The 23,030-nt window shown below is 43.0% G+C and overlaps 1 protein-coding gene across 1 annotated transcript in view; it reads right to left on the bottom strand.

Annotated features, from left to right (window-relative positions):
- Positions 1–23,030, bottom strand: part of ADAMTS10 (ADAM metallopeptidase with thrombospondin type 1 motif 10) — a 200,978-nt gene that overhangs the window by 22,084 nt on the left and 155,864 nt on the right. Inside the window, exons 17-23 of the mRNA XM_085639546.1 lie at positions 20,778–20,901; positions 19,432–19,512; positions 15,741–15,907; positions 14,860–14,986; positions 6,944–7,073; positions 3,910–4,114; positions 639–815 (exon numbers count right to left, since the gene is read on the bottom strand). Of these exons, the coding sequence (XP_085495672.1) occupies positions 639–815; positions 3,910–4,114; positions 6,944–7,073; positions 14,860–14,986; positions 15,741–15,907; positions 19,432–19,512; positions 20,778–20,901 (1,011 nt within the window). The remainder of the gene's footprint in view (positions 1–638; positions 816–3,909; positions 4,115–6,943; positions 7,074–14,859; positions 14,987–15,740; positions 15,908–19,431; positions 19,513–20,777; positions 20,902–23,030) is intronic.

Below are 23,030 nucleotides of genomic sequence, written 5' to 3'. Positions count from 1 at the left end.
ACATGAACTAATTTCAGTTGTCACAACTTCGATCTATATCAGGAAATGTATATTTCTCTTTTTTGTTATTTGCCACACAAAATAATAAGTCACCTAAGATATGCTCCAGCAACTATGTATTTTCATAGACAGAAAATGGATTTCTTTTCATAAAATCCAATTTCACTAACAAGGATTATATTCGTACTCATTCAGACTAACAAGTATTATCCGTGCAGAACACCAGCGAACACCCCATCTAATTCTAGTTTCATCCTGAAGAACCAATTATTGGTGGATGCTTTTCTTCATGGACAGTCTGGTCACCAATTGCTATGTCTGTTTACTCAACAGTGTGTTTTTCGTAGGAGCTTTAGATGACATTTTAACAACCTACAGCTTGAAAATGTAATGGCAACGAAACGTATAACCACCGGCACTGTGTAAGTGGAAAAAGTGCACACACTTCTCCCCACAACCTCCTTCTACTAATTTAGATAAAATACAACCACATCGAACGGAGTGTTTGACTAGGCTCTGGTTTACGGATAAAAGGTTGGCGTGATAGGTTTTCGGAGAGGGGGGAGTTAGTTTTCAAGTGTTTTTTAGGAGGAGGATAGAGTAACCTACAGACCACTAGTAGGATAAATTGAATTTACCTCGCCCCATTCTCCGGTGATCCATCGTGCAGGCGGGCATCGTCGGAGGTTACACCTCATGCTGGTAAGTGGCTTTGCACTTTCTGGGCACTGAGATGTCGGCAGAGTCGTGAGATGGTCGCCACTTTTGCATAAGACGATACGGTGCCGAAAGCCAGGCCCACAACTTGGAGTGCACTGTTCACAAGAAGAAAACAATAGAAGGCGGGTTGGGCAAAGCTCAATAGTGAAGGTAAATGTGACCTGTTGAACACTGTAGCAGAATTTCGTTTTGTAAGCACACATCCAGCAAAGAGATAGAGAACAGCTAATTACACCATCTTTACCAAAACCAGCCTGAGACCAAAGGCATACTTGAGAGTTTGGTCGACTGAGTACAGCCAGTCAGGGTGGTTGAGGACATTACGTTCACTACTCTGACCGACTACCGCGCTCCAGATTTAGCGATCACCGCGGTGATCTCTTTGCCTGGATAGGAACCGCTGTCATGGTGGTTCCCATTAAGGTACAAAATGTTTAGTGGGCAGCCAACAATGGTTTTTACAGTTCACAAAACTTTCCCAAAGTTTTTATTTTTCAAAAACAAACTCCCAAAGTGTAAGCTTGTTACTGATATGTAAATAACTACTAATGTCCCCCATGCACAGGGAGTTTCCCCCCCTGTGTAAGGGTCGTTATTTCATTTTCTCTGTAGAAGGAAAGGACATCACTCCATCCACCCTGTATAGGGTGGGCAGTGTAATAGACTTCCTCCAACGGCCCTTACTCTATTGGGTGGTCGTAGGAAGCTTTGTCAACAGAGCAAACAAAAGCTCATTCGACAGACAGCTGGCTGTCTTCCTGACCTTAAACAGGGAGGGTGAATGAATGGTTAAGAGGACAGAGTACTCAGTCACATTTGTGATGGAGTGCCCTGTTTGGCGAATTCTACATCTGCCCCCAAGTCCCATATTCACCATCGCAGTTGCTAGGCCAAGCCCACCCTTGAAAGCAAACACTGCAATTAAGGCATTAGAGTACTGTCACAAGATGCACTTGCACATAAGCGCTGATAAACATGGACACTTGCAAAATCTAAAATGCTCAAAACGCTTGTTCAAAATAGTCATCCTCCAAATTACACGTACCCACAATATGCTTCCCAGAAAAAAAAAATGTAACACAAAAGATTTTGCCTCATAAAAATTTACCTTATTCCAGAAAAATGAAAACGCAGAAAACTTAAACGTATTGTAATATAACTAAATATGGCAGAGCTCAAACCAAAATTGGCAAGACCCACAATTTTATCCAAATGCCACAAAATATTAACAACAGATCATAGGATGATGTGCATCTACAGCCACTCGCCTGGAGGGTCTACAAAAGGCACGGGGAATGCCATCAACCTTGCACCTGTTGCTTTTTTAGAGCCGGTGGTCTCTTGTGGGGTCCACTGGCAATCATTTTTGGGGACCGGCACTCATTTTTACTTAACAGGCTTTGATCAAGAGCAAGAGAAAGACACAAAAAGAAGGGAAAAGAGAAACAGGGAAAAAACAGTGACTAATGTGGAAAAAAGCGGTGAAAAGGACCTGCAGGAGTGAGCTAAAGAGGCAGGGAGTGTCAGGTGGTAGAAAAAGAAGCATGAGGTGGAATCAAGACTACATAGCCTTTGCAACCCGAACTTCGAAAGCACTGGCCTGCGGCTTCCAAGCAAAACTTTGGGACCCAGCACCTATTCTTTTACAAACTAAGTACTGCCTGCACCCCAAACCAAGCCAAACATACAGAGGAAATTGCATGACAGATTATGATAATATGGAGACCTAAAATTCCCCCCAAAACGCATTTGTCCCTGGCACTTAGTTAACCCTGCAGAGGCGGGTAGCACACAGCTAAAAAATAAGGTTTCCCCAATGGGACACATACTGAGACTGCTTAACTATGGATGCAGTCAGAGTTTCAGACTCAACAAAAACACTTAAAATAATATTTTACTCCTCAAACCTTTCCTCACATCTTGGCTGTGGAGGCCACGCTACTAAGCTCACTGTGTGTCACTGAGTACTTACAAAGAGTTACTGGAGATAAAACTGACAGCCATCGCTCTGCAGGAGTGTATGCTACATCACTGATGCCATTAAGCTTCATACTCACCATGCCCCCTTCACCTCACCCACCCGGACACCAGAAAAGCTTGAGTAAAGATATTGTAAAAGGGTGTTAAACACATAATGTAGCTTTGGCAAATTTAAATCAACATTATTGATAATTAACTAATGAAAATGGTTTATAAATAGTGACTGGCCTTCCTGCAAATGCCCAGTTGCTCTAGTCGGCGGATAAGAGGACACCACAGTTTTCTCAAGAACTGAAATCCATCCTTGCGCAACCAACTCCAAAGTTAGCAAAAAGTTACATGACCCAGATTTCCATTAGGTTATGATGCAAAAGTTAGTGGGTACCCTAAAGACCTGCTTTAACTAGAGTGGACATACCATCTCTGGCATGTTGGAAGGAGGCCTTCCTGTAATCATACAGCATGTCTAAATCCAAGGGTTTCTAGGCACTCGCGAAAGTGTACATCATTCTAGCCTTTGCTGCTGCTGTTATGAATCAATAGATGGAGCACCCTAGGTTCACAAACCTGACGCTTCACTTTGACGCAAGTTCTCAATACTCTCTGCCCCCACCCAACATTATTCATATATGTGTTTATACCGAAGGTTCTCATGCAAAGTATTGTGATTGTCAAAACTATACACCAAGCACACAACTGTGTTTTGCCTGCTCCAACCCTGCAGAGGGTATTGTAGGATATTATTACAGATTGAAGAGGATTTAATCTGTTCCACCTGACAAACATTTCAACACATGCACCCGCTCAGAAGTGACAACATTGTGTGCTGGACTTTTTCAAATTTTTACCTGTGAACCCTATGTATGGCTTTCCTTCCTCAGCTATAACAACAATGGGACCAAAATTATAATTTAGTGTTTTTATTGACTTTATTTGGGGTCATTGTATTTAATGGATGCTGCCTACCAGGGCAGCCGAACAGTTATAGATCACAGAGTACTATGTACAGACCAGTGGAACGTTTACTGGAGCACAAAGAATAGAAAGTGGGGGTACAGGGTACACCATGAATCTCTTTATTCAGTATGCAATCTGGAGATGTATCAAACCTTAGAGAGATGAAAGCTACTCTGATGGAAGCGCTAAACTCGTTCCCAGGTACCATTCATCCATCTCCCACATCCAGACATGAGAAAAATGCTAAGTTACCTCTGACCAATCCAGAGCAGCCCACTCAGGAGGGCACGTCTGGTTGTTGCAGGTCTCCACCATCTTCGGCCGCGGCTTGACGCAGGCGATATCATCCAAAACTGCCACCTCAGCGGTGGAGATCTTGCGCTGGCAGAACACAGTACGCGTCTGGACCCCATTACTGCAGCTACGGCTGCACTCTGACCAGTTCCCTATGGACCACCTACAGAACAGTCAGATGGGTAGAGGTAATAGTTAGTTTTAGGAAGCATTTGTGCTAGAAAATGTTTGCTTAAACAGAGAACATATGTGAGCATTGCACTAATTTTAAAAACAAGAAAACCTCAAGTCTTGGTATGAAATTTTCTTAAGAGGTTGCTTAAGGCATCAATATGGCATGTAAGAGGTTGTCAAGAACACACAGTAATCGAGGAGGTGTAAAAAAATCTGCTAGTTGTCATGCGGTGGAGAGGATACAAGTATCTTGTAACCCAGCTAAGGACAGTACCATGGGTTGGCTGGTAATAATGATCACCTTCCGGCATCTCCTCCTTTTGTTGTGGGACGGACGATGCAGAAATAACACACAGTAGCAACGTTAATTCCCACCAAAAATAGGTTGCCACTAAATGGAACGGTTGCAGAAAATAGCAGTTCCAACCCTATGTGAAGTCTAGATAATGCTTATTATGCCAAAATAAACTAAATTGCCCTATGGTAACACAGGGCGACACTGCCTCGCCTCTCCAAAGTAATTTAGCATATAATGCTAGCTCGTCTCCCAATTTCCTAACATTTATACATTTTCTTTGCAAAAGCCACAGTAGGAAGTTTCACGTGGCAGAAACAGAAACTTAAAGAGTTGGAGTAAGTAGGTGCATATCCTTCTCATGAGAAGACCTTGAATCCAACATACATAGAGGGAGCTTCCTCGCTGAGCTATCTGCAGGCTAAATTATTGCGCCGAGTAAGAAAGCGAGGCTGGTTCTCATTGAAAGCTAGAAGACCGGATTGGTACAATATGGACATACAAAATGGCAGCAGGTTAATCAACAATGCAGACCACAATCAGAGGCAGTTGTCCATGCAGTATTAAAAATGTTATAGGTTAATGAGTTTGCATAGGTGCCAGTAATTCCAATATTGCTGCAGCCATTGCTGCTGCATTAACTGGAAGATTCATGAGAAGGACACTGGCAGGGTTTAGCTCAGCCCTTCAGGTCATTCTCCTGTTGTTCTTCAAGAGCCCTGGACAATATCTAAAGGAAAAACCATATAGCAGTAATAATGTCACCACTTGTTATCACTGCAAGAATTTGGCTTTTGTGCAAAGGCAGTTCTCATTTATTTATTTTTTCAAATAAGTGGCTGTGTTTTTCTTAGGTATCCGCTCCAGTGCTGGCGAAAGATATGGTTGGCAAATACCAAGGCAGCCTCGTCATGATTCCACCTAAAAACTTCCTCCCGGGGCCCTACCCTGTTTCCTAACTCACTCTTACAGGTTCCTTTTCTACGTGCTTTCTCACTTTGTTCCTGTTTTACCATCTTACTCTGACCCAGAGCAAGTGAGAGAAAGGGAGAGCGAAGACGGCAAAGGCTGATGATGAAAAATAAGCCCCCATCACCCAAGAAGGATGGCAGTGCCCACCGCCTGTACAAAATGAGCATTGCACAAGGGAGAATAAACTGTGCGAATAATGTTTTCTGTCATGTGATGTGGCAATACTGCATCTCTGATGATGTAACATCACTTCACTCGCATCTATGGCAGGCACTACAAGAAGCACTGCAGGTGTTACAGCTCATTTTTATACTGAAAACACATGATCCCTGGACTCTAAAAGAGGTCAATTCCTTGTAAGAAATGGAAGAGGGCTGATTAACCTAGTGTGAATGAAGCCAACCAGCCTGAACAAACACACACACATACATACCTCTCTTTTAGGGTGTTCTATAAAGTTAACACTGCCTCCCCAGTTGTATTAGCAAGAGGGATCTTGACCATCCTTGAATGCATTGACTGTGCAGAGAAGCTGGTCAAACTAGTGGACTGTATTTGAAAATACCTTACAATGGAAGTAGTCAATGAAAAAAAATGAATTGACTGGATTTTAAAGTGGCCATCCTGTGTGGAGAAAAAAAGGCTCATTCTCCCCGGCCCTGCGTCTCATCCATTCCAGATTGTTATTGTGATAGAGGATGCCTGTTTGGGTTTTGAAACCTACTGGCCCTTTAACATATCTAAGATAAAGTGATGCTGATAAAATTACCTAAAGTGACTTTTGGTCCACTGGGATAACAAGAAGGAAAACAATTAGAAAATGGAAAGAGAAAAAGTTTACAGAATGATTAGATAACATGTACGTACTTTTAGCTATGGAAAAACATGCATTACTACAGCGCCATTTGCATTGCATTAAAAAAATGTTGAACCACTGCCTGGAATATTCTGGTTGGCGTACAAATATTGACTCCGCAACCTAAACCGGCGATGGCGCTGCTGGCTGATGTGCTCTCAGGCATCGCCCGCTGTCAGTGCAATGCTAGACTCACGGTACGCAGGTTAACCCATTAGGTGCTGCATTTCTTTCATTTGAGTCATATGTTCAAGTAAACATTCTATCTTCTAGATTTGCCACTTTCCCTTTTGGATGAATAAATAAAATGTCTAGAGCTTAATTTGCAAAAAAAGTAAGTGCCAGGGCTCTCGTCAGGAGGCCACTGCACCTTGTACCACACATTGACCCTTCCATCGCCACCAATGAGCGTAACACCACAAGTACTAACATTCACACTCCTGTAAGTGTGACAATTCGGACTACTACAGGCTCCCAAAGCTATAAGAATGTTTGGGTGGCAAATAATATTAATTTTGAATGCATATTGAGTTAATAATTAACTGTTGTTGTGGTCATCTGTAAATTAGCCAGACAGCGCCACTTTGTGGCAGATTGTCACAGGCCCAGGTGCTGACAATTAAGTGCTGGTGCCGAGCACCGGCTCAAATTAAGCACTGGTCTAGCCTGATGCAAGTGCTCTGCTCTATACGTACTCTGGAGGGCAGGGCTCTGTATTACACGACCTCTGCTTGTCCGATAACTTTGTGTCCGCGTTGCAATAGTGGTTAAGGACAATGGAACCATCGGCTAGTTTCTTGCACACCACAGGCTGCTCCTGAAGGCCTGGAGGAAGCCAAATGAAAAAGAGGCACATTTAGTTAATACAGTTGTTTTCAACGGTGGCAGAAGTGGGAAAAAGATAAGAGGTCATTGCTACTTTCCAACAGTTTATGCTAAAACAAGATATTTTGAAGCACAGAGCTAGCGTTTCTTCTTGGCCATCTGACTTTTTTTTTTTTTTTTTTTTTTACAACAGAAGCAGGTAAACATCTAGAGCAAGATCCCTTAAACTTTTTCAACGTGTTATTGCCTTCAGTACATCAAATCCAAATCCCCAGTCATGACATTTTCATGTGAGAAAGTGGAGTTTACAGGGGAAAAAAAAAACATTGGAGTGGTTAACACAAATTGTGTAAACATCTAGTAATTTAGAAGTTTGTAGGTATACACAAAGATTTACAATACCTTTTACACAGTTCACTTATCAGCAGGTAGAGTGAGAAATTCCATGCAAAACATTATTCTAAAAAGTGTGGGTGACCGTTTTCCCCGAGAAAAAAAAACTTAAGGAAAATTGCAAAAATTAAAGTTTTTATTAGCACACCCCTGGGGTTTTGTTAATTAGGAAATACTCAGAAATGTTCATGTTGTGAGTTTTCCTGCGTCTGATTCACAATTTTTTTAGTTTTAAAAATCAGGCTACAGCTGCAATAGGTCCTGCAGGGTATGCAAACGAGGAAGTCATCCAGTCCTAACCGCTACGCCATGGAATTCTTTAGGCAATATGCTGGTGCGACGGCCTCATTGATGCTTGGTATGTTTCTGGAGGCCCTCCATACGGGGTCACTCTCGACGGATATTAGCGGAGCTACCTAAGTTTTTCTTCCCAAACGGAACAAGCCACCTACAAATGAGCCTCCTATAGGCCGATCTCCTTGATTAATATAGAGGCCAAGGAGTTGGCCACTTGACTGACAAAGGTAATACCTTTTCTGACATCCAGAGACCAGAACGGTTTCATGCTAGCCAGGGTGACCAGGCATTGTATACGACGGCTGCAGAATTGGCGTACTAGAAGACTCCGAATCCTAGAATCCAAACCTTTGACTCGGTCGTCTGGTCCTGCCTTCCTTCCGGTGTTGCACCGTATAAAATGTGGACCCAGATGTCGGAGAATTAAATGAAGAGTACTGGGTTGCAGGGCAAAAATGGTGGTTAGACTATTGGTGATCCCAGCTAGACTGCAGCACATCCAATTTAAATATTGCCACCAGGTCTATAATACGCCAGACAGGCTATGGAATGTAGGGAGAGCTGGGAGCCCAGAGGTGTAAGAGGTCTTGGGTACAATGAAGCACGAGGCACCTGGTTTCATACAATCTGGGACCTCCGGGTCATCACTACCTATTGGAATAAAGTGCTTCAAGCACTAGAAGAGGTGACTGACGGGTGTCCCATTGGGAAGAGATCCCAAGATGGCTCTAGGGGTATTGCCATGGTGGGATGGCCTCCAGGGCCAACACATAAGCTTGAATAACCAAAATAACAAAAAAATCTTACATTATTTATATGGCTTATTTCAAACGCACCTAACGACAGGGGATAGTTAAGAACATTTCCTTGGTTTCAATATACTTAAATAATTTTAATTTTTAGGGCGAAGAGTTTTAATTTTTATGATGCTTCTTCACTTAAGCAAAGCCAGTAGAAATGCAGGTTTCCCTTAAATTAGGGGCAGTATAGGTTTCAAAACACTTTTTAATGATTCAGTTTGAAAGGGTGAAAGAGAAGACCGTGTCCCTGGGTCTACTGTTTGTGCAATTTTTGTTGAGTGGCAACAAATGAAGTGTGCCATAAAATGTAAAAATGGTTTACTATTGTTCACATAAGCGTGTTGTGTTTTAATCGTTGCCTAATGCAGGACTTTATATGTCATGGTATCATAATGAATTGAGGGATTTATTTAAAATCCTCAGAAGATTTGGAAGGCTTAGAGAATGGGGTAGAGATAAAGCAGCTAAACTGACTTTTGACCTATTGGGGTATACTTACTTCAAAAGCTTGCCATTTGTAAATCCAAAAACTATATTTAGGGAAAACGAGCATTTTTTGAAAAGTACTGAAAAAGAGACCTAACTCAGGAGGGTGAAATTTAAGAATCTTCAAAGGAATTCCAACACATGGAATTGCATTTTCTTGTTGTCAGACATCAGAAAAGCAAGGGTAAACAAGCATTAAAAATGCAATAGGTCTCGCCTTTCATTAAGTTAAAGCCATTTGCTTTGCTATAAATGTAAATGTAGTGCATTTATATAGCGCTCCGCACACCCCCGAAAGGGTCTCTCAGCCGCTGTGCACATACCGCTGTGGAACCCTTCCTGGCCTTTCCCTGTGAAGTGCCCACTCCTGGGCACCCCCAAGGTGAAGCCAACCATCCTAGCGCTGTTGGGGCCGTTGTGGAGATTAAGCAAGCTATTGCCCAGAGTTGCAGAGTGGGACCCATGATTAGAATAGGCACCGCGGCGAGAATTATCAGGTCCGGGGAAATTGAGCCCAAGACCCGCCGAGGTGGGAATTGAACCCTGGTCCGGGCCAGACCTCTGCATCAGGGTCTGCCGCTCTAACCATTGAGCCACACTTCTCCACAATACCATTAGCAAAGCAAATGGCTTTAACTTAATCAAAGGCGAGACCTATTGCATTTTCAATGCTTGTTTGTATTTACTTTACTGCTCTCCCATGCTCATTTATCCTTCTACATCATCTCTATCTCTACCCCCTCTGCTTCTACATCACTTCCCTCCCTATGTTGTTCTCCTTATGTCCTCGCACATCTCCTGTATTCTGCCCTGTTCCATTTCTCTTACTCAGAAGTGTCACCGGGAACTAGTCAGAGAAGTGCACACCTATAAATAGGAGAAAAAGTACAGGGTAGGGGAAGATTCATTTGGAGAATCTTATTCGATTTTTACTAATGCAAAACCCACAGAGCAGAGCTTTGATTGTAACTGTTGCAGCACAAAGGCAATTAGAGATTTGTGATTAGAAGTACTGGTAATTAAAGCTACAATTTCAAGTGTTATGTGCATATGTCCTATTTTAACACTATGCACTAGTCCACTGAAATTCTGAGATGTGGCCGTTAGCGTGCTTTTTCTAAAATATGAGTATTACGTAGGTTAGACAGTGAATTCCACGTTAAATGTTGCAAGTAGAAAAAATCCAAATTGAAACTCAAAGAACTGGCTTTATCAATGCTTATTCAAGCTTTATTTGGTACTTCTGGACTGGTGGGCACCAGGCTTGAGCTTCTGAAAGTTTATAAAGCTTTATTTTTCTATTTTACAATAACAACACGGTGGGTGTACAGGTGCGGGTAGTCGGCCCGCATGAACTCAAGCACAAGATATGGTGGAAAACATTGATACAATAGAGTCAGCCAAATGCAGGTGCCAACATTGGTATATAGCAGGGCTTCTGAAGCTTTAACGTGTAATTAAATATTGCTGGGCATCACTAGGGCTCGAATGAGCCAAAATGGGGTAATACAATCAAAGTTTCTTCAAAGAGGGTGCCCCAAATTATATCTTGTCCATGGCCCTACAAATCCTTAAGATGCCCCTGGCTGTGGATGCCACATGATGGTGAGGTAAGGTTGAATGATTAGGTCTGAGTCGCATAAGGAGTTCCTTGAAACGGAGGGGTAGCCAGCCAGATACGAACCTCATCGTATACTGCGCTCTTCCCCCTCCCCCGCCCCCTTCGCCGCCATCTGCAGCAGTTCACGGTCTCTGAATCTACAGTGTGTCACGTGACACGGCCTCTATTCCCACTACTTGCCCTATCAGCATCTCTGCCAGACACTGCAGTGACCCCTGGAATCTAGGGTCACGGGGGGGGGGGGGGGGGAGGACACCAGTGTGATGGGAAACAACCGACTCATGCCTGAAATCTGAGGAGGCGGCATGCAGGGGGTGCGGAGGTGTGAGAGCGAATGTATGATGATACAACGCGTACCATCACAACGCGGTATGTTACATCGCGGTCTTGACAACGCAAGTCATTACATCGACTTGCGTCGGAGGGGCAGGATTTAAGAATAGTATGAATTACTATTCCAACTCCAGTCTACGTACAGTAGGGAAAGTGTTGGAATAGTAATTCACACTATTCCTTAGTCTAGAGCGCCCTCCAGTGCAAGTCGGTGTAACTACTTGCGTTGTCAAAACCACGATGTAACCATACCGCGTTGTAATGGTTGCGTGGTAAAGGAGGTTTCCCTGTGAGAGCGAGCGGTCAGGGGCACGGCACTGAGATAACAGGACAGTCTCGAGTACGGGCCCTCGGATTAACCTCACCGGCGTGACGGACGAGGCCAGAGCCGCTGTCAACGCGATAACATGCCACAGCAGCGGCGGCCCTCCGTCTGCACTGCTGCATCCTTCTAATAAGCAAGGACATATGGTGTACGTGCATACACAAACATACGTGACATAAAGCCACACACGTGAGTCAGTATTTGAGGCTTCTACCTCCTAACTGCAGAACATGCTTTACTGAGGCTCGTTAAGGCATGTGGGGTTTTAGGCAGTGTAACACAGTGTATGCATCAAAAAAAGTAAACTCCATTAGACTCGATAAAACTTCTGTCTGGAACCGAAAACCCGCACTGTCTGAACACCAAACACCAGTTTCAACTGGTAGATGGAATTCTCTCTACAACAGTTGAAAATATGTCTCAGACGTAGGGAGAGGCTTCTTTACTGCGGTTGGTGGAGCCCGCCTACAGTAAGCATTACACTGGGGGAGGGAGGGAAAGCGAGAGCGCGCCCAGCGAGCATTGTGCTGAAATGCCGCAGAAAGCGAAATCACGCTGCTGTGCGCGCTCGCATGCACATCTCGTCCATACGTGTGCACATTTTGTCCACCCGTACGCGTGCACATGGAATCCGTATCGATTCCAAAAGGCCCTCGCATGGCTTTAGCAGCGCATGCGCGCTGCTAACGCCAGGCGAGACCTAAAAATGTTGAATGCTCTGACATTATAATGGCTCTATTTGCCTGTCCCAACATTGCCAGATAATGCAACCTCCATTTATTTACTGGCATTTGTAACACTGCTGCATTGAAGGAAATTTGTTTTTTTCTAGACTGTGGTATGATTGTACCTAGGGAGTGCTGAGACAAAGTAAGTCATATACTTCGGGGTGAATGACTGCAGATGTGAGTTAAATCTACAGAGCCCCGAAGCCTCAGAGTATCTCAACTAGGAGAGCCTCCTCTGGATATCTCAGCCAGATACAAGGACTACTACAGGGATTAGGGAGCCCATATAGAGTCTAACTGGGGAGTCTTATCCTGCAAGGCTGAGAGCTAGGGAAGGAGGCACCAGTCAATGGTAATCCATGAGGATTATCCTGAATTCAGTACCCAGAACTCTCCAGGTATAGGGGTATTGTTGGGGATTCCCATTGGTCTCCTGCTTATGATCCCTCGATCTGCCAAATCCTCAAGATACGCCTCCACAATACCATTGATACACGATAGCAAAGGGGATTTCTGGGATTTTCCAAATACCTAATGCCACACTATGGTAGGACCCCTCACCCAAGCTCTTTCAGGAACTCTAACACGGCTGCTTGCTGAAACAGGACTTTGTTATGTCCACTACCAGCCCACCACGACCGGCAACCACCAAAATCAGTCAGCCTGTTGATGACATGGAAGAAGGCAAAGCAAGCCATCTTTTACATTTTTCCAGACCAGTATGCTGTTCTGCTTCGGTGACAGGGGAGTTATGAATGGTGGCCACTCTTGGACCCCTCCCTCATTTGTTCTATAGACAACCGTCTTGTGGCACATGTCAGCCCAAGTGATCCATCCAACAGGGGATGCACAGATGAGGCCGCCAGATGCGCAGCCTCACCTCAGACAGTCGGAGTAGAGAGAAGAAGAGCCCTTTCTCATTCTTAACCTGCGAAATGTGTCTGAAGCAGGCAGCCACTACCATCCCACCACAACCAGCAACCACCTAAATCAGTCAGCCTGTTGACGACATGGAAGGAGGCAAAGAAAGTCAACAGTGAGTACAAACATTTCCTTCCGGGCAGACCTGTTCCAGTGTTTGAGACTAATGAGGTCAACAAAACATTGGCAAATGGCTTGGTTATTGATAGTTCCTTACATAGTAACAAAGTATTATACCTTTCCAAAACCGTCCCTTTCTCTCAGGTCACATAACAGGACCATTAAGCAGAAGAGTCGACCTTACACTATCATCATTAAAGGACTCTTTTTGGATGATTACCATTTTTTAAAACAAGGGTCCTTGGTTATGAACTTCAAATGTACTGTTTTCAATCATAGCTGTGGTCGTGGGTATACAAAAATACTCCCAAAATTATGAATGTCTACAAAAATAGTTTGCCTAGTTATAATTTATTATTACCCACCAGTTACCTCTAAGTATATTGATACATTCTATATGTTGTACTGCACATACAGTTGTTTGTGAGTTACAGAAACAGAACTGGGACTTGCATACGGAAATGCACAGCAAAAAGATCTACAAGATATGGCCTCTTTACTAATTGTATGCCTTGTGGAATCACAAACCAGGCACAAAATATGTTTCTCAGTATCGCACAATACAGGAGATACGGTTGTCATCTAGTAGCCCAGGAAACATAAGGCCTCCGTATTGGACTTTATCTCAATTAGCAAAATTCAATCTTTAAAGTCCAATTTGCAACTGACCTATGCCTCAGGCAGTTCAGGGCAGATTGAATTTTCGAATACATTGTTAATAATACTTTCTTCAGCATAATTAGCAACCTTAACAATGCTAAACAGTAGTAAACGTTGCTACATATGCAAATATCCCTTCAATATGAAATCACAATACACAGTGGTGCTCTCCAAGGGTTACATGCAAAAACAAAAGCCAGTGATTTTAATGAGCTCTGCCAGATACCTTAAACTCTAAAAACATGGGGTTCGATAATGGGTTGATCATTCCAAACCAATATCTCAGCCAGACAATCAGAGGGCCCAGGGAGAATTGATCCACAATTAGGTGATTTCTCTTGCTTTTAAGAAAACCAATTAAAATCCCACAAATATTTCTTAATTGTCCATAAAAGTTCCTGCTTACACCGGCATTACACATTCTACACTCTACCATTATGAGAAAGCATAGGGATAAATCTTGGGTATTTATTTTTTTGTGAACTGGTAATTCCACCATAGGAATCAGCTAAGTTGTGGGAAAAGTTAATTAGCTGCATTGCCTGCCCTTTGCCACTTCTTGATAAACCAACATTTTAATAATCTAAGTGTGCATAAGTTGAATTTTCTTGTAGCACATTTCATTCCATAATATGCACACATACATCTAAAGATTTTGGGTGGGAAATTTCACTCGCACTGAGGTTGGCAAAGATGAGAATTCACAACTTTGTGATACTGTCACCTTCCCAGAGTTTTTCCTGGTAAAAATGTAGCTGCATCCCCAAGAGGAAATGATGCTAGTTATAGCATTCACTTCCCACACATCCAATCCCATCTGTTGTTATCAGTGTTACTTCACGTAACACAAGTTCTGATTTTGTGTTTAAAGTTATCAAGGTATCTTCAAAATAGCTATCTATACCCCTTACAGCAGCCAAATTTCTGTAAGTAAAAGGGAATGTATAAATCAGTCTCTTTGTGATTGAACTGTGATTGGAGAGGGACAGGGACTGAAAAAAATCAGGATATCTTATTTTCATAGGACTCATGTCTTTTGAGATCTGTCAAACTCTTAAGCACTGAACCGCTATGATAAGTAACAGATGTGAGGTATAGTTACCCCCTGCGCATATCGCAGAACACTTTGTCCAGGGTCCGTAGTGCCAAGAGTATCCACTCAGACTTTTCCGAGTGATAGGTGCATTAAACTTGTATCGTATTCCCTGCAGCTCTTCCCTCATGAGCACCTTGGTAGAAAAGAAAACATTGTTAGCACAGCACATCTAAACACATTTGATTATTCTGTATGGACTAGCCACATAGCCTTGAACTATCATGGTTTAGCCTGAGCATTAGGCACTTAGTTCAGTGTCTGTGTCAGGCAATTTTAATGGGGTCATCGATATTTTCCCAACACAGACCTGAAAATGATTACTTATGGCCCTTGCTTTGTTTGTTCATTTTTGTACCTCACATAAGGTAAGCTATGAGAGCGAAAACTTCTCCTGAAAGCACAAATTTAGGCCCCGATTTAGATATCGGCAAACGGGTTACTCGTTACAAAGGGGCCGGATATCCCATCCGCCGAAATATAAATCCGATTATATCCTATGGGATTTATATTTCGGCGGATGGGATATCCATTTCCATTGTGACACGGTAACCTGTCCACCGTGATCTAACTCGGCTCCTAAGTTAGTCCATGACAAGTCGTTGTGCGCATCTCAAGAACTGCACTCAGTTGCATGTTGAAATTCTAAATGTTATTATTCCATTTCAAGATGTAAATCCCCAGTTAATGTGCTAAATCTTGTATTTTGTTTTATGATCCCCCCCCGCCCATTAATGTACAGTGCTCGTTTGCTACCCATCTAGGTGTGTGCTCTACAAATAGCAAAAACATACATATGCTAGATCATAATTGCAAAATACACGTGTTGTTCATTTGTCGCTAAACTTTGTCTGGAGTGCATGACACGTAATTTTGGGTAAGGGCATTACCATGACGACCAGAGTCATATTTGTTGGACCAAGGGCCTCCAGGGATTCCGGTTCATCCGGGGATCTACGATAATGGAAGGTAGTCCCAGCCACATCAAACCTCCGTGGGGGGTCAATGGAGAGCTTGCCATTTATGAAATACTCCTCCCCATTTTCGCCTTTCAGAGCTGAAAAGAAAGAAATATGTAATTTACTTTGAGGTGGACAGCCTCTTGTTCAACTCATACAAACCATTCTGAGGGATCTTCATCAGAGACAGAAGGGCCTGCTTGCCATATCAAAAACACATCTGCACATACAGACACACATGTGCCTCACACACACACACACACACACACAAGCTTGTTAGATGTATACACAATCATCATAGCCTTCCTTGCCCAAAAAATAAAGGAGTTGTATGTCTTATCTTCGTTTTGCTAATAGTTCTTTTGCTTCTTTTCAATTACGTATTTCTTGATATCCAAGTCGATATTTGAAATAAGAAGGGGATCATTTGTGGGTTTTTTGTTGCAATGTTGATCTCATTATTTTTCCAATGAGAGCTTGCAAAACAGACTTTTTGGCTACTATGGCAAGTGGGCTAACAATGCACACAACTGCACAATTACTACATCAAAGCAGTTCCAGCATCATCCAGAAGGCATCTGGTTTAAGCAACAAAGACAATAGCAGTGCGACAGCATGCTTGAGTTTGGGCCCTGTATTTTGGTCTAACAGTGTGGAAGGAGGGGAAATGGGTGGTTCCGCATCACTTCTTCAGATACCTGAAAACAGCTTGATGGTCTCCACTCGCTCTAAAGGAGCTTTTTGAGTATTAGTATTGCATTTCTAAAGTGCGACTGCCACACCCGGAGGAGCGTCCTGGCGCTTTTTGCACCCTCTCTGCAATGATTATTAATAGGGCTTTAAGTGGGATGAAAAAGGTTGGGAGTCTCAAGAAGGGGCGTGACCAAAGAAGAGTAATTGGCGTGGCCTATGTAATTGAGGAAGCTTCTTAAAATGTAAACTAAAATATTGTACCTCCACACAGCGCCCCACCTGACTAGTGGGACCTGCTGCGGTTAAAGCCCGACTTACTAACACTGGGACCACGGTTCTGACCCTAACCACAAAGAAAGACTTACAAACTAGAGAAACACAGCCTCAACCCCATGCTGCTGAGTATGGGCTTTATTGTATTTATATCACCCGAGACAAAGGGTCTGATTTAGATTTTGGCACATGGGTTACTCTGTCACAACGACAATGGATATCTTGTCTGCCGAAATATAAATTCCATTATAACCTATGGTGCTGGAGCTCACCGCCTGCAAGCACCATCACAAATTAAGCACTGCCGGTTACTCAAAGAAATATTCATAACAGTTTATACCTACTTTTACCACGTGCAAAAAAAAAAACCTGGGGCAAAAAACAATCATGCCCAGACTGTGTGCATTTTTGAAAATATGAGCACCTATGTATGAATACGTAGTCACTTCACAAAGATACTGGCGTATGCAAAGTTAGCTTAAATAAACAAATAGCCCATTAAAAGTTTAAACAACTTTTGACATTGACACAAGGTGTTTTTACACTTGTACTCACACAGGGATTTTTGTGTGTGAGTAAAGCTGCTACAATTGGCAGGAAGCAGGCCTTCTGGAGCATAAATGTCCTTAAAGTTTGGGAATTCCCATAAAAGTGATTGTGAGTATTCACAAAACCTATTCCCAGACCTTCCCACACTGCCATTTTAAGGGGTGTATCTCTGACCATTTCCAGGCGTAGATCCCTTTCCAAAGCGATAAGGGGCACTAAACAACCCCAAATTAATGGGGATTATGGGAAAGGTTTTATCCATGTGGAGCAATCGAACTCTTACAAATGCCTTTTTAAACAATTTTACCTTGCTCACAATTACATGCATGGAAAAAAATCTTTGTATGCACGTAATTATGAGGTACTTAAAAAGAGAGTCTCACATACGAGCTTCTGGTGAATTCTTAGTTTTGAAAATGAAAGGGGTTTTCCTTGAGCGAAGGGGCATTTTCGTCCTCCATATTCTTTAACACAATCGTACCTGCCCCACAAACCACTTTCCCATGCTACTTCACTCACATCGCTTTGGATTAAATATGTAGAAACTGTGCATCTATATGGGAAACAACCACAGTGTCAACGACAAGATATTTCCAACAAACAAAGTAGATTTTAACAGTGAAATTGCAACTCTTGATTGCGATACGTTCATCACAAGGAAGTGGCACTATTGAAAGATTTCAGATGCTTAATGTTTCTCAATTGTACTAATTGTATCGACCTCAGAATGGCTGAGTGGACCAACTGGGATTCAAATATGTAGCCACTGAGTCAAACACACATCCATGGAGTAGATGCATTAGACCCCTTAGCCAATAGAAATCCAATTCATATAATGCCATTGCCTCAGTAATGCCACTACAGGCACATGGTTTACAGCACATTTTTGGCTCGGGCCTTTAACGCTGGAACAGGCCTTTAATGGCTGTTATAGCCCGTTCTGGCGGGCCATAAAGCTGTAATCGCCTATAAACACAGGATGGCACCACATTGCAACAAGCAACTTTAAATGTTGTGTTGCTGCTAGTGGCGTTGGAGCACCTAAATGTCAAACTATCTTTCTTTCTACAGCTATAAAAATTCTTGAATACAAAGCGCTTTACGGGCTTTAATCCCAAACATCCAAAGCAAAAGGCATTGTAGCCACTGCCCAGGACTGTACTAGTCAATGAAAGGCCTTCTAGCCGAATAGTAGGTCAGAGACTTTTCTAATAACGTTTATGATCCTATCCACAAGGCCTCTACTTACAATAATTATCTAAATTAATCCCAAACCTCTGAAGTTGGTGGAGAGTGCAGGGATTAGCTTCAATCGGATTAAAGTTGTAAATATTCACTGAGCCATTAAATTACTTTTGCGAGTCGGGGGTCCATGGAACAAGCGCTCGGCGATCAGGTAATTGGCTCCCTGGTCCCTTTAAACCCTGCAGTATTTATCCGCTTCATTAAGTCTTCCATAATGCACCGCCACGCCCCTGACTAGTGCCTATATTCTTTCCCTTCGAAACCAGAGACGCAAGGTTTAGTCCCGGCTCCCTGTACCTCAAATGAAAATATGTGGCGTGTAAGTGTTTACATAGTGCAGTTTGATGCTGTCCCGATTTCACATTATCATCTTTCCCGATCACAAAGGGGTTGATATAATAGGATTCTGGAGCATGATCGTGTTGCTCAGCTCCTCTTACTGTAGGTTCACCTGCTTCAGAGCCCTAGCATGCACAATTTAATGAAAAAAACCAAAAAAAAACCAGGATAAAACAGTGTTTTTGTCTACAGATTATTTATGCCAACCCTCAAACCCAATCTGAAGCTTTCCAACAGAAAAAAAAAGATTGAACAGAATGATTTATCAGCGTTGGGTTACGACCCTCAAATTGTACTTTTGATTATTGTTCAATGCACATTCACTTCAGTTCAATTAAATACTTTATTCTGAAGGTTTTCCATCCATAAACGTAATGCCCATTCAACAGGGCCACTGGAAAAGGTTTTCACAAATGCCATACATTTACAATACTCTTTCCGATGTTAACCTAAAAGCACCGCTGTTCTGGGGTTCCTTCAGCCTCCCCCCTTCAGTCACCCTTGAAGGGGTGAAGTAACTCACCCAGGTAGTTGAGAGACATGTTGAGCTCTCGAATGTCGATGTGGACAGACCCCTTAGGAATCCAGACAACCTCCTCGTGGCCTGGAACACAAAGATTAAAAGCGAGTGAAGAGAGGGGTGCAAACTGGATCCTTTTCATGCTTTATTTATTTTTGTTGAATATTTGTGTTCTGTTGGACCCTCCAGAAAGCGGAAACAGCTGGCTCCACCCCCCCCCCCCCCCCACACACACACACATATTCGGTGCTGTGGAACAACGCGATGTTTCAATAGAAACACCAAGGTTTCACAAAAGTCACCAAGTAGCCACTGTGCCGTAGAAATATACCACAATGAACTTTCAGCTGAAGGATGCATCATCCAAACCCTGGGGTTGTTGAGCTGTTCAACTTTTCCAAACAATGCACTTTCTGGTGAAACAGCATTTAAAAGGAGTACTTTTGGAAAGACAAAAATGTGCTGGATGGAAATGCTGCAATAATTACTAACCAACAGTAACTGCTCGGAGCGAATTCCATTAAGTTGTTTTTTTGCTCGCTGTGTCATTATGGACAACATTCAAGCGCAGGCAGAGGATTCTTGGCTCCACCACCAGAAGAGACAGTCCAGTCAGAATGTCCAGGTCATGTCCCCAGAATCGACTCCAGATGTGAAGTCGAGTTGCCTGCGGTTGAGATGGTTCAAGAATTTCCATCCATCACTTTTGTCTTCCTGAGTGAGTCCCTCTTCATGGCCCAGGTATGGCTAGATGTGGGTCATGCAGCTTTCTATTGCATACTCCGGACTCAGGCTCAAATCTCGGATGAGGCCTAACAAGTCCAAAGTATCCTTGGCGTTCCTTAAGTTAGCATCAATAGAGCCAGTTCAGCTGGACTGTTTCTTTTAGAACAGGGTCGAGAATGATTTGCTTATGGTTGAGCTTTGTAATGACTCAAATGTTCTAAAAACGATGGAATAGAATGCAGACTCCGAAATTACCAATGGGATAAGAGTAATCGAAGCATTTTAATATATCACTTCTCACGTTTCCCAGTGGGACATAGTTGAATGGACAATAACACACAAGTACAAGAAGAGAGGCCTTTTCAATTCACTTCCTCGTTAGGTAGTGATAAAGGGTGTGTAGAGTTTCAAGGTTGTGCAACTCTGCACACATATTCATGGGCGGGTTATCCTGTGGCAGGAAAACAGCCTAGTGGTGTAGTTTGCTGGAGGGTACGCCTAGCCTACCTTCGCTGAAGCACAGTTTCCTAACCGTGCCCGCAATAGCTTTCCCTTCACCTGCTCCTATTTGAGATGCTCATAGGATGTTGCCAATGTGTGATGAATGGAAATTTATCTCTTACCTCCCTCGGGCAGTGACTGGTTGAAGATGCCTTCGATGGTCTCGCACGTGTTTCCGTCACCCCCACACACGCGACATTTGTCCTCCTTGGCGTCTGAGCCCAAAATGTGATCACAGCCCACGTGCTTGGCGATGAAAAATGAATTGGGAGAAATTAGTAAGAAAACACAGGCATGGTCACAGCATTATTGTGTGTGCAAATAGCTAAATATTGGTCCGCTTCATTGATCACATCCTGGTGAAAGTACTTCTTTGTGAGAACATTTTTTAACGTATATTTAAATGTATAGATAGTGAGTGCTTCAAGCCTTATGGAGAACGCCTGCTTCACAATTTTGTGTTTCAGGTCTAGGAAATTCCAGGAAGTGAATGTTTTTTGCTTCTAGAAGAGGGAGAACTTAGGGTAATGCCAAAGTACGCTAGGGAGAATCAGTGATGCTATGGGAGATGGCCTGGTCAGATTGATCAACATTATGTGGTTGGGTAAGAGTTTCGTTCTTGAAATTTCTCAGCATAAACTTTGGGTGAGGGATTCAAACACTGAATCGATCTTTCGCAGACCAAACCCATTAATGTGTAATAGGATCTTTTTACAATGTAAAGGTGTGTTAGTGGTATTGTGTGTTTAAAAGGGAGGTTCATTTTTCATCTATAGGGAACTCTTGTCATAAATGAAGATTCTGTATTGGTCGTTTAAAGAAGGAATATTCTACTTACCAGTATGCATCTGTTCTTGGCATGTAGAGCTGCAGAGTTGTACACTTAGCATAGATCGCCATCTGGTGTTGGGCCCGGATGTTTGCAGTTTGTTCTTGTTCTTTGGAAGTCACGAGTTCGGTGACTCCTCCTTCGGTCCGTACTGCGCATGGGCTTCGGCTCCATCCTCAGATTGTTTTTCGCCAACAGGGAAATGATGGAGCGTAGTAATAACAGTGAGAAACCCATGTGTGTTGTATCTAAATAAGATGGACTGGAACGGATACAGGTAGCCGGGGAGGCGGGTGGGCGTGTACAACTCTGCAGCTCTACATGCCAAGAACAGATGCATACTGGTAAGTAGCATATTCCGTTCGAGGCATATGAGCTGCAGATTGTACACTTAGCATAGATTATATAGCAGTACCCAACCTTAGCGGCGACCACCGGTATCCGTTGCAGCGGTTTGAAAAAGTGTCTTTAGTACAGCCTGGCCCACACTAGCTTGTTGCTTGGAATGCACGTCTACACAGTAATGTTTTGTGAAGGTGTGCGGTGTTGACCATGTGGCTGCTTTGCAGATGTCATCTAAGGGTATGTTCCCTAGAAAAGCCATAGAAGCCCCTAACTTTCTAGTAGAGTGGGCTTTAGGTGGAACAGATAATGTTCTTTTTGCCTTTTGATAGCAAATTTGTATGCACTTTACAATCCACCTAGCTATCCCTGATTTAGAGATGGGGTTGCCTTTATGTGGTGGAGAGAAGGAAACGAACAATTGTTTAGTCTTCCTGAAAGGTTGCGTTCTTTGTATGTAGTACAGCAAAGCCCTCTTAACATCAAGTGTGTGTAAAGCCCTTTCTGCAACAGATTGAGGTTGCGAGAAAAAGACAGGTAATTCCACCGATTGATTGAGATGGAAGGGGGAAATGATTTGTACGAAGTATGACCTTGCTGTGATGTATTTGTAGGAAGGGTTCCTGTATAGTGAACGCTTGTATTTCACTAACCCTTCTAAGGGAAGTAATAGCTATGAGGAAAGCTGTTTTCCAGGTGAGGAACTGTAGCTCACATTTATGCATTGGTTCGAAGGGCGGACCCATTAGCCTTGTAAGAACTACATTTAGATTCCATACAGGGGAAGGTGGTGCCCTGGGAGGAATTACTCGTTTAAGGCCTTCCATAAAGGCTTTAATAGCGGGCACTCTGAACAGTGATAAATGCTGTCTGTTTTGTAGGTAAGCAGCAATCGCTGCTAGGTGTAGGCGTATGGATGAATATGCCAGGTTACACCTTTGAAGATGGAGTAGATAGCATATGATGTGCTGTATGGATGCATCTAAAGGGTTGATTGTATTGTTACGGCAGTAAACAACAAATCTCTTCCACTTTGCGGCATAGCATGCTCGAGTGGTAGGACGTCTGGCTTCCTTGATAATATTCATGCAGTCAGGGGGAAGGTTAAGGTACCCAAATTCTAAGATTTCAGGAGCCAGATCGCAAGGTTGAGCTGAGCTGGGTCCGGGTGCCTGATTTCTCCATGGTTCTGAGTTAGGAGGCA

The sequence above is a fragment of the Triturus cristatus genome, chromosome 12, assembly GCF_964204655.1.
Source record: "Triturus cristatus chromosome 12, aTriCri1.1, whole genome shotgun sequence".
Lineage (NCBI taxonomy): Eukaryota > Metazoa > Chordata > Amphibia > Caudata > Salamandridae > Triturus > Triturus cristatus.
Note: the sequence above shows the minus strand (reverse complement) of the source record. Positions and strands in the feature narration are given on the sequence as shown.